The following is a 16,509-nucleotide window of genomic DNA, read 5'->3' as shown; positions in this document are numbered from 1 at the left end:
AGCAGACTTGCTTGCCGTCAGGAGAGAAACTCGTGTTTCTTGTTTGGCCTTAACATTTAAAGTTAGCTTTTTAAAACTGGAGGGGATTCTTAAGATGTTCTGTTGTTTCTCTTGGACGCCAATGTGTCTTGTTTTAATCATTAAGAAAATGATTTCTCTTTCACACCCTCCCTCAGTTTGTCTCTGTTCACAAGCTGTCTCTCAGGGTTTATTCTGGCGTCTAAGGTCTGACTATGTGTATCTCTGTATGATGAAGAGAGGCAAAAGTTGGTTCAGAGGTCTCTATAGGAAACTTACAAAGTTGATGCAAAGTGGAAAAAAAAAAAGCTTAAGTCACATTACAATGTCAGGAAAAAACTGTGTAAATGCTTTAAGGAGAAGATAGTGATAGGAATTCCACCTTTTATGACAGGGAAAAAGTCGCCGCATGTGAGAATATGATGAACGGAAATATCTCAACACTGGTTTAAATCTTTCAAAAACTTTAGGCAAATGTGTGGGTAGGAGCTCCAAGGTATCACTTATCTGTTTTCTTTTGGAATGTTGCTGAGGCACATAGAAGATAGCTGTGAAAAACATGGCTGAATCTCCCTACCTCCCTGTGTCGTCTTGCCGCTGTCTTCAGAATTTTCATATCCTTCCGCCGATGTGTGTGCGTGTGAGTGTGTGAGTGATACAGTATCGTCACGGCTCAATTTCCATCCTGTTACTTAGGCCACGTTTCTTTTCTGTAGCGGATTATACTTCCGAGTCCTCTGTGACGGTATAGTTCTACATCTGAGAACTCTACGCGAAATGCCGAGGGTGATAGGACTCTGAAAACCTGGACATTTTATGGAAACTTTGTAACATTTTGGGATTTATGTCTAAATATTCAGTGATATAACAATGGCACCACTGCATGCAAATTGGGGAAGTTAAGACTAACCAAGGTAGACAACTACTACTGAGTTAAAAATCTTTAAAAACTCTATCAGGTTTCTGACTGCAAATGATTTTTTAATTTGATTTAATTTACTGGTAACTTCTCTGAGTTGATAACCGAAAAAATGTAAGGATACTTCCTTCTTTCCTCTCCTTGATTTGGCTCGCTAGGTCTATTCCTCCAAGCAAAATGGGATTTGGGGAAGCTTCTAATGCGGAGAAGAGGGTCTGGAGAGGATAAGAACATGGTCAGGATGTAACAGACAGCACTTGATATTCTCCTGTTGGGTTTCAGGGAAACAGCCTCCAGCAAGCTCCACTGTCTTGTTAGATTGCCCTGAGACTCATCAGACTTGGAAGTGGGGAGGCTTGGTAGGTAGGGCCTTCTTCACAGCTTAATGTTTAGTGCAACACTATTTTCAAAAAACATGGAATGGATGAGTGTGTGTGTGTGTGTGTGCGTGCGTTCGAGGGTGGAGCAGAGAAAACGACAGAGAGAGAGAGAGAGAGAGAACGAACAAACCTCTTTTCAAAATGATGTTTATCACAATTTCCCATCTGGGGTTCTGAACAAAGATGGAAAGGTACTTTGGTGAGTGAGTTCCAGTGCTTTTGAACAGAATTTTTAAGAGAAATTCCAGCTGTCAATACACAAGCACTTAATGTTGCAAATGGAGGTTAGAAATGTTTGTTTATGTGGTTGTGAGAGCTATACTGGCGAAGTTTGTTAAAATGTTAAAGTGTGTATTCTCTTCTAGTTTCATTTTTCATAAAATTTTTGAAATATCCTCATGTAATATGTTCCATTCACTTAATTTTTTTTACTTTAATGTCCACGAGAGATTAAATGCTCTAGAATCATTCCCCTCTAAAAGCTGTTGTGCAAAGCTGGTTGAAAGCAAGACAAGACAGCAACATTAACTCTGGGAGTCAAGGCCATTGTCATTTGATTGACTGTTGGGCCTGCCTGATCAAGGAAAAGTGTTTCCTATCCCAACATGGTTTCCACTAACTGTGGAAACACATTCTGTTTTTACTTGGAGTGATTTTTCCTCCTGATTATTACTAAAAATATTAGTTTAAACTTTTCCCTCTTGTGCTTCTGTGATATTTAGCATCCTGAGCAAAAAAACAGCGCCATGGTTTAAAAGCAGAGTTGCAGGCTTAATTCAGGTGTGTGCCAGGCTGTACTCTTTAGTGAGCTCCGTGGCCTCAGATTGCACTGCTTATTTTCCAATTGGGTGCCCTCAAGCCCAGAGGGGAGTAGGAGAAAGAGATCTTAGATCATAGATCAAACCTTCCTTCACTACTATTGAGAAAAAAACAATTTGGTGATAATAGATAAGGAAAAGCATGTTTACTGTTTTGTTTTTTAGAAGAGCAGTGATCCTCAACAGTGGTGTAGGAAGCACAGTAAGACACATGGATGGGTGTTGGGAGCTTCTGTTGCAACCAAAAAGACGGGGTGCTTTTCTTACATCATATTAACTGTATTTTCTGAATGCAAAGTTGCTAAAAGCTTTCTTGAAAGATATTCCAGAGTTTAGATCCTACAATCTGCCTATTAAAGAAGTATAGATCTGCATTTTTGTTTATCAGAAAAGGACCTCAGTAAAACATTGAGAAAATGTGACCACAAGAGTATTTTAGATTGATTTTATATGCCTATGATTTGTTTGGGTGGAATCTGAACTGATGGAATTTAAACAAATGAGTAAAAAAAAAGTCCTACCTTCATAGTACCATTATGAAATGAAACTTTTTTTCTCCTGCTTATGTCAATATATAAGGAAGAGTGAGTAAAGATAGTAAAGGCATCCCGGTGAAATCAGCCTAGTTATTTCTGTAATGTCCGTCAAAGTTTACTACTCTGAAGATGAAATATTTTCCTAGTTAAGTGAACTCTCAATTGACTTTTGATGCGTGATGAGAAGAGTTCAGATGACTGAAATAACATTCCTGTCCAGTGAAAATTTAATGATGGCTATGAAAGGTATCTAGTAAGGTAATATATTTTGGGTCTGGAAGATAATGGACTGAAGTGTCAAGGTGAAGCAATTAACATAAAAATGAAGTCTTGATTTATTTCTAATATTCTTTTAGGAACACAATTTCAAGGCACATAAAAATAGTGAACTACAGCTTATTAATACGTTACTTCTTTGAATATGTTATATTTTCACTTACCCATTTTGTTTGAGTTGCACTGTGTCAATATTTGTGAAAAATTCCATTTTAAAGGAGAAACATAGGTTATGAAAAGTGACTGACTTACTCTTTTTAAATAAATGTTTACTGAGTCTCTTTTATGTATTAGATGACTTATAAGATTTGAAAATGAATAACAAATATTTCCTCCACTAAGAAGTTTATCGTTCACTGAGTGAACATCCCAGTTATGCATACAGTTACAATATCTGGAAGATACTACTACCATCTAAAATATGGGCATCTGATAGTAAAAAGTGTGGAAGGGAAAAAGTCCCTTGGGGTTGGAGGGTCAAGAAAGTCTCCAAGTATGTGGAAGATGCAGCTGAGCATGAGAAGGCAGGTGGGTCCTTCCAAAAACTGCAAATGTAAGAGGAAAGGGAGATTTCAGGTAAAGAATAAGCATCTGCCCAGAAATTTTAAATAGTTCAGGTGGAATTGAAAGTAGGTGATGACTAGGAAAGTTGGATTTGTAGGATTGAGTGGTTGAAAGAGAGCCACAACACTGGGAGAAGTTTAAATTTAATGCAGTGGCAATACAAAGGCATGAAAAGGTTTTGAATAGAATGTTGATGTGATTGGAGCGCTGGTGGAGAGCACTTTGGGAGGATAAATGATTTTGTTTTAGACAATCTTAAAGTACATGTTTCTTGGAATTGCACATTTGTGTTGTAGGAGTGTCCATTACTTCCTTTGAGTTTTTAGAAAGGTAGGGATGATTTGCTTTGGGATCCTCATGCAAGTCATGTATTCTCTGTCCATTAATCTCTTCAATATTGGATCTCTATAAATATAGATCCTGGTTCTTTATTTCGTTCTTTGTGTACAGTGACCTACCCCAAAGTGAAAAAATAATGTTGATTGAATGGAAACCAGATATGATCATCTGTTTTATAAAGAAGGAACAAATGATTTATATTATTTTCCTCTCTAGAGAAGTGTTTCCATACAACCTAACATTCAGTAAGAATTAATGATGCACAATCATAGTGATGGACACTGGGAGGAAGACGAAGATTCATATGTCACAATCATTAGCCTCTGAGAAGCCACAGTTCTAGGCAGTATGTGAGTTGTTCAAAGATGCTCCAGTATAAAGCAGAATTGGTAAGAAGCACTAACACTCGCAAACAGTGAACTGGAGTTTAACTGTGATGAAGGTAGTGTTTTGAGGTTCAGAATCTAGCCAAGAAAGCTGTTCTGTCTAGAGGGCAGAAAATTACAGCAAAGACAGTGGCATGAGCCAGATGAAACAGCATGGTATATGGATTTGAAAAGAGAATATTTTGACTTAGCAGTGAAATGCAGTTAATATTTGTGTTACAATGCAAACCTTTCATAAAAATGGCAAAAAAAAAAAGATGGCAGGGACTTTTTATGCTACCATGAGCTATGTCACATGTTTTGAAAGTGGACAGTGTTCAGATTTCAAGATTCAAAATTTTGACTATGTGCTCTATGGGTTAAAAAAAATGGCATTCTTTACACAGGAAAAAAAAAAAAGATTCAGCCAAATGATTAGTTGGACTTGGGGAGATAGCAGACTGCCTGTTCCTATTCCTGAACTTCTGTGGAAACAGGTATAATGCCTTATATTGTATTTGGGCATGACATTTTTATTTTATAATTAATCATATATAGAAATAAAGAACAGATCAATTTGCTATGTTAGTTTGTAGTTAACTGTATTTAACAGGAGTCAAAGTATTAGGACACTAAGTCATTTTCTCTGGTTGCAGGTCCAAGTGAACATATTCACCCTAGAGCTAAGTATGTGGGAGGATATATCCAGTGTGTTACTTGTTCAAAGTGAGAATCCCAACTGGAAAAAATTAGGTCAAGAAGAAATCAAAATGTTTCATGCAGAAGACCAACCCAACAAGTTAGAAAATAAGGCAGAAATTGAAGATATTGGTATAGTGGTTTCAAAGTCTTAGCCATAAACATTTCAAATTTATCTCTGGGACAAGGACACACATTCAATATTTGAAGAGAAATATTTGGCATCGACCTGTCCTCATATATATTCATATTTTCTCTTTCCACAATTTCATTCCTCACTTCCCTCTTATCTAGGAAAAAACTAAAGGCTATGAAGAGGAAAATGCTAGAAAAAGAAGGGCAGATAAGGGTGGGTCATGGGTGGGGGAAGTTGTTAGCTGAATTCAAGGCAAAGGGAGTAAATAGGATGAACTGGATTCCATGATAAATGTAAGACCTTTAGGCCTACTTTCCATTTCCTTCTCTTGCAACATGATCCTCCACGTACATATATTTTGAAAGTACCCAACCTTAAACTACTGTTGTGTTTTTAACTCTTTGCTAACTTTAAAAGAAATATTGAGGTTTCGCAAAAGACACTTAACTGTGAAGTAGTGAAGTAATTTTGTGAAATAATTCATGATTAAATGAAGCATCTCTTTGGACTTTTCAGAAATTTGAAAATATCTTTATTTCATGTTTCATAATGACTCACTTTAAACACTGATTTTTAAATAGCATTATTGAAGTTTGATTTCCAAAACTGGAGTGAAATTAAACTATTATGGAGATTCAAACAGCAGTGGTTTCATGAAATTATGTTTGCTTGCCAATTTAGAAACTCAGCAAATGGTGCTAAAATAAACTCTGTGTTGGTTCTAGTGTTGGTAGTGGTGGGGAGAGAAAATACTTTTGGAGTGTGAGCAAATGCATGTAGAACATAAATTGATATGTCATGCAAAACTTATAATATGAATTACATTTTGTCTGTGTTTCTTAAATGGAAAACAAAAAGATCTCCTTAGAAAAGCTGAAAGAGGGAAGTTTGACTCGGCCTGCGTTAGTTGCCAGAGGCAGAAATTTATGAAACAGTCTTGTCAGCTCTTCTGGAAACACTACAAAAGAAAAGGTTCTACTTTCTTATTGGTGCTAAAGCCACTAATAGGAGCAGTTTAGTATAATACCCATCTTAGAATCACCACCCCCAAAGTGAGCTGGCCCTGGACAGAACTCTGCACAGGCATTTTCTTTTCCCTTTTAAGCTTGCGCAAAAACACCCAAAGGGGCCATTTCCAATCCAGGCAGTGATCTTTCTCAAGTTCATTCTTTCTCAGATCACAGAGACAATGGGGAATATGCCCTGTTTACTCAAATCAGTCTGGATTAGTGTCACTCTATTGATGGAATCAGAATTAAAAGGAAAATCATTAGCCCCTCAAAGGGAAACGTGAGATATTTGGAGAATGGATTGATTAGTTTTAAAGAGGATGTGTAAGGCTGTGTCCCCTGACTAAGGTTGAGGGACACAGGGTATATACACAGACAGAAACTGTAATTCTGGGTAGGGAGAAAGGTTGAAATAAACTTTTGGCCTAAGAAATGCTTTACCAGAAAATAGTTGTGTGTTTGAATATGTTTGAAATCAAAATAGAAAGCTCTTTTTCTGACTTTGTGAACTCCAAGCCCTCCAGTCCTAAATACTTAGTCCAATCACTCAGTTCCAGCTGAGGATCAGCCTTACTCTGAAAAACATCTTGGTTCCCTAGAAGACAATAAGCTCTGTATTTGCCCTCTAAGCTCTTTCACTTCTCTGTTTGTTGTTTAAGGCTCTTTGGGTGTACCAGGAGCCTCCCCGCCATCTTTCCAGTGAAGACTGTTGGAGGGCAGAGGTAGTGTTACGATTGTATCTCCCTGTCCTCTGTAGAGATAAGGTTCCTCTAAATTATGCTCCTTGAATGCAGTTGGACTTACGTCATCTTTTATATATGCTTAAAGGAATGTCTTCAGGTAGAAATACGGCAGTTGTATACACTGAAAGACAAGATGAATTGTAACTGACCTGTGCAAAACATAAAGCAGTCCTGTGCATACATACAAGCCTTGTCCATCTGTATGTTCTGCAGGTAACTCAGTTGCATGGTCTCCTTAATACCTTACAACTCTCATTCTTTCAAGTTGACCCAGTATGGTTTTCATTATACTTCAAGTGGCAGTTCCCTGAGTGAGAAATGACTTCTAACAGATGATGTAAACTTTATGCTGTTTGTACATAAGAGATTGCCCAGTGAAGTCAGAAATACATTTGAATTTGAAGAAAGTGAACAGGATTTTTACCTTGTGGCACAGTCACTGTTTGGAAGTGTTTGCTTGTTTCCATGTTGTTCTCCACTTGCATGGCTTCGGATCATCATGAGAGATGTGGGCACTTTGATGTGGGTGAATGGCTTGATGGTTTACAAATACTCTCTTCTTTTTATTTTCCCCGTGTTTACTACTTAAGAATGACTTAGAAAATTTGAAGCTATTTTACTCTTAAAAATAGTGGCCCAACGAATTATTTTTTAACTCAAATGAGCTGTTGTAATGACCAAACTGATTGATGGATTGTTACTTTTAGAATGGGCAAGTAGAATGACATGATTAGATGGGTGCTTTTCAAACCAAGGCCTGTTTTTCACATAGCTGAAACTTCAGTTTTATTTCTGCAGGGAAGAGTGACAGCATACAGGAACACTCCAATGTTACGTAAGTCACCATGTCTAATTGCATAGCATGGCAAATCACCGAAAACTTTAATTACTTCAGATACAATAAAAATGTAGCAATCAGCAGAAACACTTGGCAAGGAAAAGGAAATGAGATTCCATGAAGCCATGTTCCTCATTCGAACACATGCAAATTCTGTGTGTCTGTTTAATAGGCTAGCCCTTGTTGCATGCTTCAGTTTTCCACATGTAAATAAATACCAATGTTTCTACCACTTCAGTGCATGTTGTAGTGTGGGAATGGCATTTGCAAAAAAAAAAAAAAGTTTATAAGGCTGATAAACTATAGTCTCAGTTCCTCAACACAGTCATTTGTAAAGCCATTAAACTGTGTCATCATGCTAGCCTGAATTCTGGCTAACTGGGCAGTAGGTCAGAAAATTAGACAGGAAGGGTCCTGTTTTGTGGCATATCTACTAGAAACGAAACCTCTTACTTTGGGGTTATTTCTGTGTGGTTTCTTTCCAAAATAACTTGCATTTGGCAAAAAGCACTGTCAGTGGGATGTGAATAATTATGTTACCAACAAGATTTGGATTGTTACTGATGATCTAAATGTTTTAGAAACAAAACCTAGACCACTGGGTATAAAGGCACTACCTTGGCACCGAAGTGTACATGTGTTCATTTTAAGGAAGTAGAAGCTCATTAATAAACTTGCCAGCTAGGTGTGAACTACCAAGTATTACTCATTGCGTAGTGAGTGACAGGACTGGCTATTCTGCTACCAGTTCCCATAAAAGCTCAAGCTCAAAGCACAATTCCCACTTACCAAGACAAAGCAAAACACCAAGGTCATACAATTTTTGAGAATGCACTACAATGTTTGCTGATGGGCATATGTAAATAAATTGTTTGTAGACCACTTGTATCATGATAAAAATCAATACTTAGTTGCATTAGAAGAAGTGGTACTTTCTGAAGGGAAATTTTAATGAAGCATTTTGCATTTTAAGTGAACTGATTATTTCTGAGCATCTAGTATGTCTCAGACACTGTGCCAGGTAGTATGGAATCAGCACTACATACACCAGATATAATGGGTTACAAAATTAGACTATAACAGAAAATACTGACATTAAAAATAAGACATTTAATTTCAAAGTGATGGAAAGGGAAAGTGCACTGAGAAGCTGAAATAGGAGAAGAGTCTATGTGACAAAGCAAGGAAGACTTCTGGGGATGACATGTAACTGAAAGCCGAAGCGTGAGTTGGGAAAGAACCTGCATCAACAAAGGGCCTGAGGACTGAAGGAATTTGCTTTGAACAACTAAAGAGGGCCAGGGTTGCGGTGCAGGAAGTTATGCTGCCTCTTGCCATGTAGGATCCCATTTCAGAATACCAGTTTAACTGCTCCCCGCTGCTCATCTTCTGAATCAAGTTGCAGTTAATGCACCTGAAAGAACAGGAGAAGACACTAGAAGCAGGCCAGCCGCAACATATTGTGCACCTGGATCCAGGCTCAGTCTGGGTCCACTCTAGCCCTTGTGGCCATTTGAGGAGTAACCAGCTGGAAGACTTGTCTCTAACCTCCCACCCCCTGCCTCTGTTACTCTACCTTTGAAACAAACAAAAACACAAAACAAGCTGAGTATTTTCTTTGAGTGTAACTTTTATATAAAACTTCCATATAGAAATCTAAGCACTTATTTACATGCAGTCAGAATGAAGGTTGCTTGAGAAAGTGGGTTCCTGAGCCAGATTTACTGGTTTCATAGTCAAGCTCTTGTCACATCCTAGGGCAGGTTACTTAATCCTGTGGAGCTTCAGTTTCCTCATCCGTAAAATATGTATACAGCATGGAATAATAATCCCACCTATCCATGATGATTAAATGGAGAAAACGCTCAAAGCACGTGAATGCTGGAAGGCACATGATAAGGACTCAGTACAAGAATCACCTACCGTAGTAACAGCAGCTAATAGTACTTTCATAGAGCGTATTGAATGTGACTGCGAAATTTATGATAGAACTTTAATTTTTATATTTGATGGGTATCATTAATTTATTAAAACTGATGCCTTCAGTTTCATGTCACAATTGTTTTAAGACTTATTTATTTTTATTTGAAAGATAGAGTTACAGAGAGAAGGAAAAAGAGAGATCTTCTATCAGCCAGTTCGAACCTAAATGGCTGCAATGGCTGGAGCTGAGCTAATCTGAAGCTGGAGCCAGGGACACTATGGGTGCAGAGTCCCAAGAACTTGATACATCCCCAGTGCTTTCCCAGGTCATAAACAGGAAGCTGGATTTGAAATGGAACAGTTGGGGCAAGAACCTGTACCCATATTGGATACCAGTGCCACAGAGCAGAGGGTTATCATGCTGTGTTATTGTGCCAACCTCTACCAAAAACCTTTTATTAAAAATTGCCATGATTATGTATTTCTCCTCTTAATGTTCTTGTGCCTGAAAATTAGATCTATTAAAACATTGGTTGCTGATGGTTTAAAGTGTCTTCAAACATTTTTGTGTTCTAACTTTAATAGCTTTTGTTTGAAACAAACACAAACTCTATTTTTCTGATATCCGGAGAAGGAATGACAAGATTAAAATTATAGATTCTGTCAAAGTTTATACCTGATCAGCCAACTTTATATTTATTTCTTGGACCTTATTTGAAGTTTGTAGGAACATCTCTCTTAAATCACAGAATTTTTACTCTGACAGAATCTGCACATTTTATATCAGACATAAAGCATTCGAGCAAACCCCAAGCCTATTATCTTTCTGTGCTTGTGTGTGCTCAAGATCTTTAGTCTTAATTTTGTTCTTAGAAGGTGGAAGTGTATTTTACTTTTTAAATATTCACTTTGAGGGAAATTTTAGAAGACAAGAAGATTGAAATATTTTATATCTTACAAAATGTTTTTGAGGGACAAAATGAAGCAAAATAAATTTTAAGGTGGATAGTGGTTTAATTTGACCTTATGACACAAATATCTTCTTAAACTAGAATGGGGCAGTTTAAGTCAATTGTGTTTAATTTTAGCATAAATCAAATGCCTGTTGTTTGAGATATAAGGTAGAAGACTTAAAAATGACGAGTATTTCTCCCTTAGGCTGTGCTCGTTCAAAATGCACCATCTCCCTGACATTATGAGACATAATCTTGTCTGCCTGATTATAATTGAATGAATGCTTTGTAAAGCCAGGGTCAGGAAGAGGACTGATTTTTTTTTTTTTCTCAGAAGGGGCTGTAGAATGTTCACAGTTGCTCTTTCCTGAAGCCTGAGGTGAACGATTAGACCAGCTTAAGAAGCCGTATTTGCTGCCTGAAACAAAGCGTATTTTGAGTTTAGTCAGGGAAATGTTCTGCCGTGAGGGCCATGTGAGAGCCCTCTCATGGCAGTAGTTTCTAACAGCTGTACAGATGAGGGTGGACTTACCTAAGGTAGCAAGATATTGGAGGTGGCTCACCTTCTCCACAGACATATTCCACATAGACTTTCTTACAAGAAACTAAGATTCATGTTGTTAGCTACCATGCCTGAGAGTGGTACTAGTGCATTAAAAGCGTTGATGGGATTGAAGTCTTGTGTCCCCACATCTAAATTCATAGCAGGGTCTATACCAGGATGTAAGGCTGACAAATGTCCAAATACCTAGGCTATTTTTTTTGTTTAAGACCTTCCATCTGCTGATTCACTCCTCAAATGGCTGCCACAGCCAGATGTGGTTTGGTCTGAAGGGGCTTCTTCGCACGATGCACATGTTTCAGGGACATACGATCCTGAGCTATCCTCTGTTGCTTTCCCAGGCCATAAGCAGAGGGCTGGATCAGAAGTAGAGCACCCAGGACTCAAACTGATGTCCATATGGGATGCTGGCTCCACAGGTGGGAGCTTATTAAGGCACAATGCTGGCACTATTTATCTGCATTTACGCTCACTCAGGCTTGTAAGTAGAATTTCCTCCAAATGAAATTTGGGCAAATCATCATTTGCTTTAGCAAGGGCTCATTGGATGTAAGCTGAATTATGATTTTGCATCACAATGTGAGCCTCTTTCACCACTGATTTGAGCTCCATTCCTCTTTCTGATATCCTCTTGCTATATATTGTTGGTTTGTGCTGCCGTGTTTGCACAAAATTTGTTGCTGCTGTCTGGGAAAGAGGCTGCATCCGTCTCTGATGCGGGTAAACTGATGGAGAGAGAATTTCAGGTACACAGATTATACTTCTGCCCCTATTTCTGTTACAAAGACCAATGGACTTAATTGGGGTTTTTAATGCTAATTTCTTCTAAAAGAAAATAATTATAGTGCCAACTTTAAGTATGTATGCATCTCAGTATTTACTAGTGAACCCTGTTTATGGCAATATGTAGTTACACACTGCTGAATTCATGAGCAGCTTATTGCTGTTTTAACCCTAGTGCCTAAAATGAAGGTTTTTTTTAAATTATTTATTTATTTTTATTGCAAAGTCAGAGAGAGAGAGAAAAAGAGAAAGAGAGAGAGAGAGAGAGAGAGAGAGGAGAGACAAAGAGGAAGATCTTCCGTCCGATGATTCACTCTCCCAAGTGACCACAACGGCTTGTGCTGTGCCAATCTGAAGCCAGGAGCCAGGAGCCCCTCCGGGTCTCCCACACGGATACAGGGTCCCAAGGTTTTGGGCCATCCTCGACTGCTTTCCCGGGTCACAAGCAGAGAGCTGGATGAGAAGCAGAGCTGCCAGAATTAGAAGCAGGGCCCATATGGGATCCTTGCGTGTTCAAGGTGAGGACTTTAGCTGCTAGCCATTGCACTGGGCCCTAAATTTAAGTTTAGTGAAGAAATAGATTAAACTTTCCAGAGAGAAGCGAGAATGCAGAAGGACTTATGAGTGGAGGAAAAAGTGTAAGAAACCGCTCCTCTCTATCTAGGCATGAGCAGTTGTATTTGTTCTTTATGGTATTAGCAAACAGATGTCCAGACCTGGGTGTGCACTACTGAGTGCACCGAAGCCATGTTGCAGAGCATCATTAGGCAGTTCTGTGCTCAGAGCATGTTACATTGCTATACGCATGTGTTTCACACTTCCGTAGGCAGATCAGGGAGTGTCTGATGAGCTTCCATGTAGATATTCCAACTCTTGATATTGCTGACTTTCAAGGACTGAAACACTGAGTTTTCTAAGTTATTTTATAGGAAATGATGCACGTGTTTGACCTTGGAGGAAGTTTTCTTTGAAACATATAGTAGATATGAGATGAATCATGTTCATCATTTTTTAGATTTATTTTTTTGCTTGTTTATTGGAAAGGCAGATTTACAGAGAGAAGGAAAGACAAAAAATATCTTCTATCTGCTGGTTCACTCCCAAGTGGCCACAATGGTTAGAGCTGAACATATCCAAAGCCAGGGGGAGCTTTCTTCTGGGTCACACATGTGGTTGCAGGATCCCAAGGGTCTGGGCCATCCTCCAACTAATTTCCTGGGCCATATGCAGGAGCTGAATGGAAAGTGGAGCAGCTGGGACATGAACTGGTGACTAGAAAGGATCCAAGTGCTTGCAAGAGTAGGATTAGTTCATTGAGCCTTCACACTGGGCCCAATTATGTTCATTTTTATGTTGCATATCATGAGGAAAGAAGATTGCTTCTTTTTCCAGATATAGTGAGATAGATATATAAGATTTTCACTCACTATGTAAGGTTATTTTGAGATCAAGGTATTTTGAAGTTAGTGAGGGAGGATCTACTAATTTTATTACAAATGTTCTAACAGTTTTTGCCTACTAAAATACACACAGAGAGACACACACGCTTGCGCAGGCCCGATGGGACCTCATAGAGTTCTTCTGAGGGCAGGTGAGTGACTTATAAAGGTGTCTCACCTTCATCTGTGAGACTCTTGTCATTGTCCATCAATGCTGCTGTGGCATTCCAATATAACACATTTCTCCCTTCTGTTTGTGGAATTACTGGGAGTAAATAATAAAACTCTACCAGTTTTATTAGGAGGAAAGGAAGAGATAAATATTATTCACTTTGAGCATGACAAATGATTTTGCTGGTTCTGCCTTGGTGACACTTGTCCTTCTTGGCAATATTGGTTTGTACCTGGCCTCTCACCACACTCAGTTAACACAGGCAATCTCCCTTCAAATCAAGGTGATATGGTAATATGGCTATTTTGCCCAACTCTGAGAGACCTAAATTTCTGCTTTACAAATTGAGGTTTCAGCATAGGGACAATCGTCTTGTTTTGAAGTATAATATTTTACCTTGAATTTTACAAAATCATGAAAGAGACCTGCCTGCAGGTACTGTGTTTATTGACTTTTGGAATACAGTTTCTGCTTCTTTGGTGCCACCCAATATGCTCAGTCGTATTGCTAGCCCAGGGGTCTCCTTTGTAATGCCTTGGTAAATGGAATTTTTCTTTTTCTTAAGTCCTTGGAGATTCAGTGAGTGTTTGCTCAATGGCTTTTAAAGCTGGGCCTCAAAACTTTTCTGTTTATACATACAGGGAGGAAAATTCAAAGGGTCCATGTTTCTTTGTTCTCATCCAACCTCACAATTAGCTGAAGTTTCTTATGTGTAGCTAGGAGGAGGAAGGGGTGGCCCACCAGGCATTTTACTGCCTGCGAGAAAGTGCTCAACCAGTTTCTTTGTCCTTTTTGTCAGGGCCCACTGCCTCCCTAATTGTGCTGCTGTAGGGAAGCACGCGCCGCTGGGAGCATTATCTGATTCCTACAGGACTTTCACGAGTGCTTTGTATACTGACCCTTAACTTGAACACAAATAATGTCTTTTCAATCCCCTACCCAGGCTGTTGCCTCAGGCCTGGATACCTAAGAGCTTTAGTTCAGCCGGGGTGTGGACATATTTGTACCAGCCTTGGCCTCAGGTTTTATTTTTTTTCTCCTCTAGTTATTTTACCTGCAGTTTTGCCACACCTGTCAGGAGGCAAAGCTGAAGCCATGGGGTAGGGCTAGAAGCTATGGAAGCTGGAGGGGAAAGAAGGCAAGAGCAGCAGCTGCTCTTGTCAGCAAGGGGATAAGTGTAAAGAGATTCATAGCTATTTGCAGAGCAAATGGGAACGTGACGTTCGGCAGTGGAATGCGAATGCACGAAGGGAATGGAGTGGGCATGCGACAGTTAACATTTAGACACATGCTCTTTGGATTGAATGGAATGGCAGTGGCCACTTTTCTTCCCCACATGAAAGAATGGAAGTGCAATAAAATAATTTTGTTGATCCTAAAGCTAAAAATGAAACAGTTTCCAACCTCCTGTTTCTTTGAGAGGCTGCCCTAGTCCAGATTTTAACAGAGTCTGGGTTCTCAGGTATGTTTCATTTGGAGATCCAGGGCCCTTGTTTATGGGCTGTGTTCCCCTTCTTGCTTTTCTTCCATTTTTTGCTCTTGAAGGAGATTTCCATGTATCCCAGTAAGTCACAGATGAAATCCTGACCCAAAGACCAGCTGTTCCTTCTAGAAATGGGCTCTCTTTCACTAAGGTAGGGGAATGGCCAAGGTGCAATTTATCTGATCAGACCGAGAGTTGTGATGGCAATGGCATGGGCAGAGCCTGGAACCCAGATGCAGAAAGTTGAATTTCAAAATTCCCACTCTATAAGCAATGCATGGGCAATTGCTTCCCACTATGATAGTAATACAATAAAATTGCATAAAGGTAAATTGGGATGAAACCAATGCCATATTTCTGTTAAAATTTTGCTGAATACCCGCTTTGCACTTGGGCCTGTGCATTGGGGACTCTGCATTGGCTAGAGGACTATACGAGCTAGCATGCTTTGAATTGATCAATCATTGACTCCAATTCATAATACAATGACCTTTTATTTACTTACAAGGCAGAAAATAGTAGCAGGAATTGAAAGAAAATATCCAAAAAGGAGATCATATTTAGATATCCTGTTATGTTCTAATTATTATAGTTGGGTTTTCCTAATATTTTTGATCCATTTTCATTCTTTCTTTTTCCCCCTAATTTAAGATATTCAATCCAAGAAGTAGTCTTTCTCATTAGGAATATCATCAAATACATACACACGTACCTAATCCTGAATACCTAATAAGCAATAGTCTTCTATTAAGAATTCCTAGGTAGTAGTGAGCACTGGGCATACTTGGCATGGTTGGTGAATAAGTTGCCCTCACTTTCTGCCATTACACCTTCTTGAGGAAGTCAGTCTCCAAAAACTCCAAAAGTGGTACAGACAGCATGATATATGGTTGCTATTATGCACACACACACACACACACACACATACACACACACACACACACACACAGAGGGTGGTCTTGCTATTTCCGTTTATTCCAAATCAATGATTAGATCTTTGATGTGAAGTGTTTCAGATGTGAGGCTCTCTTTAGTGGAATGATCTGTAGCGTGTGAGGCTAATATGGGCATTTCTCTATTTTTTTGCAGCCACAGTATACGAACCTGGGGCTCCTGAACAGCATGGACCAGCAGATCCAGAATGGCTCCTCGTCTACCAGCCCCTACAGCACAGACCATGCACAGAACAGCGTCACGGCACCCTCTCCATATGCGCAGCCCAGCTCTACCTTCGACGCCCTCTCACCCTCGCCTGCCATCCCCTCCAACACCGACTACCCAGGTCCACACAGCTTCGATGTGTCCTTCCAACAGTCGAGCACCGCCAAGTCGGCTACCTGGACGGTAAGAGCAGGGGGTGTACTAGTCACCAAAGTGACCCCTAAATGTAAGGATGTCTCAAACTGCCAGGATTAGAGATTCCAACTTCAACGTGCAAATTTTATTGTTGAATGTTTAACATTGAGCAAGAGGAAAAGGGTGGCAGTACCATTTGGTGAGAAAAGTCTGGATCTACCACTTAAACATCCACCTTGGGATTTTAGTCACAGGGT

At 39.3% G+C, this 16,509-nt stretch overlaps 1 protein-coding gene across 5 annotated transcripts in view; it reads left to right on the top strand.

The window, feature by feature from the left end:
• The window catches only part of TP63 (tumor protein p63), a 217,633-nt gene that overhangs the window by 127,520 nt on the left and 73,604 nt on the right, over nt 1–16,509 (top strand). For all 5 annotated transcript variants that reach the window (XM_058662120.1, XM_058662119.1, XM_058662118.1 and 2 more), the window contains exon 4: nt 16,046–16,300. In XM_058662120.1, coding sequence (XP_058518103.1) covers nt 16,046–16,300 — 255 coding nt within the window. The remainder of the gene's footprint in view (nt 1–16,045; nt 16,301–16,509) is intronic.

This window comes from Ochotona princeps, chromosome 3 (genome assembly GCF_030435755.1).
Source record: "Ochotona princeps isolate mOchPri1 chromosome 3, mOchPri1.hap1, whole genome shotgun sequence".
Lineage (NCBI taxonomy): Eukaryota > Metazoa > Chordata > Mammalia > Lagomorpha > Ochotonidae > Ochotona > Ochotona princeps.
Note: the sequence above shows the minus strand (reverse complement) of the source record. Positions and strands in the feature narration are given on the sequence as shown.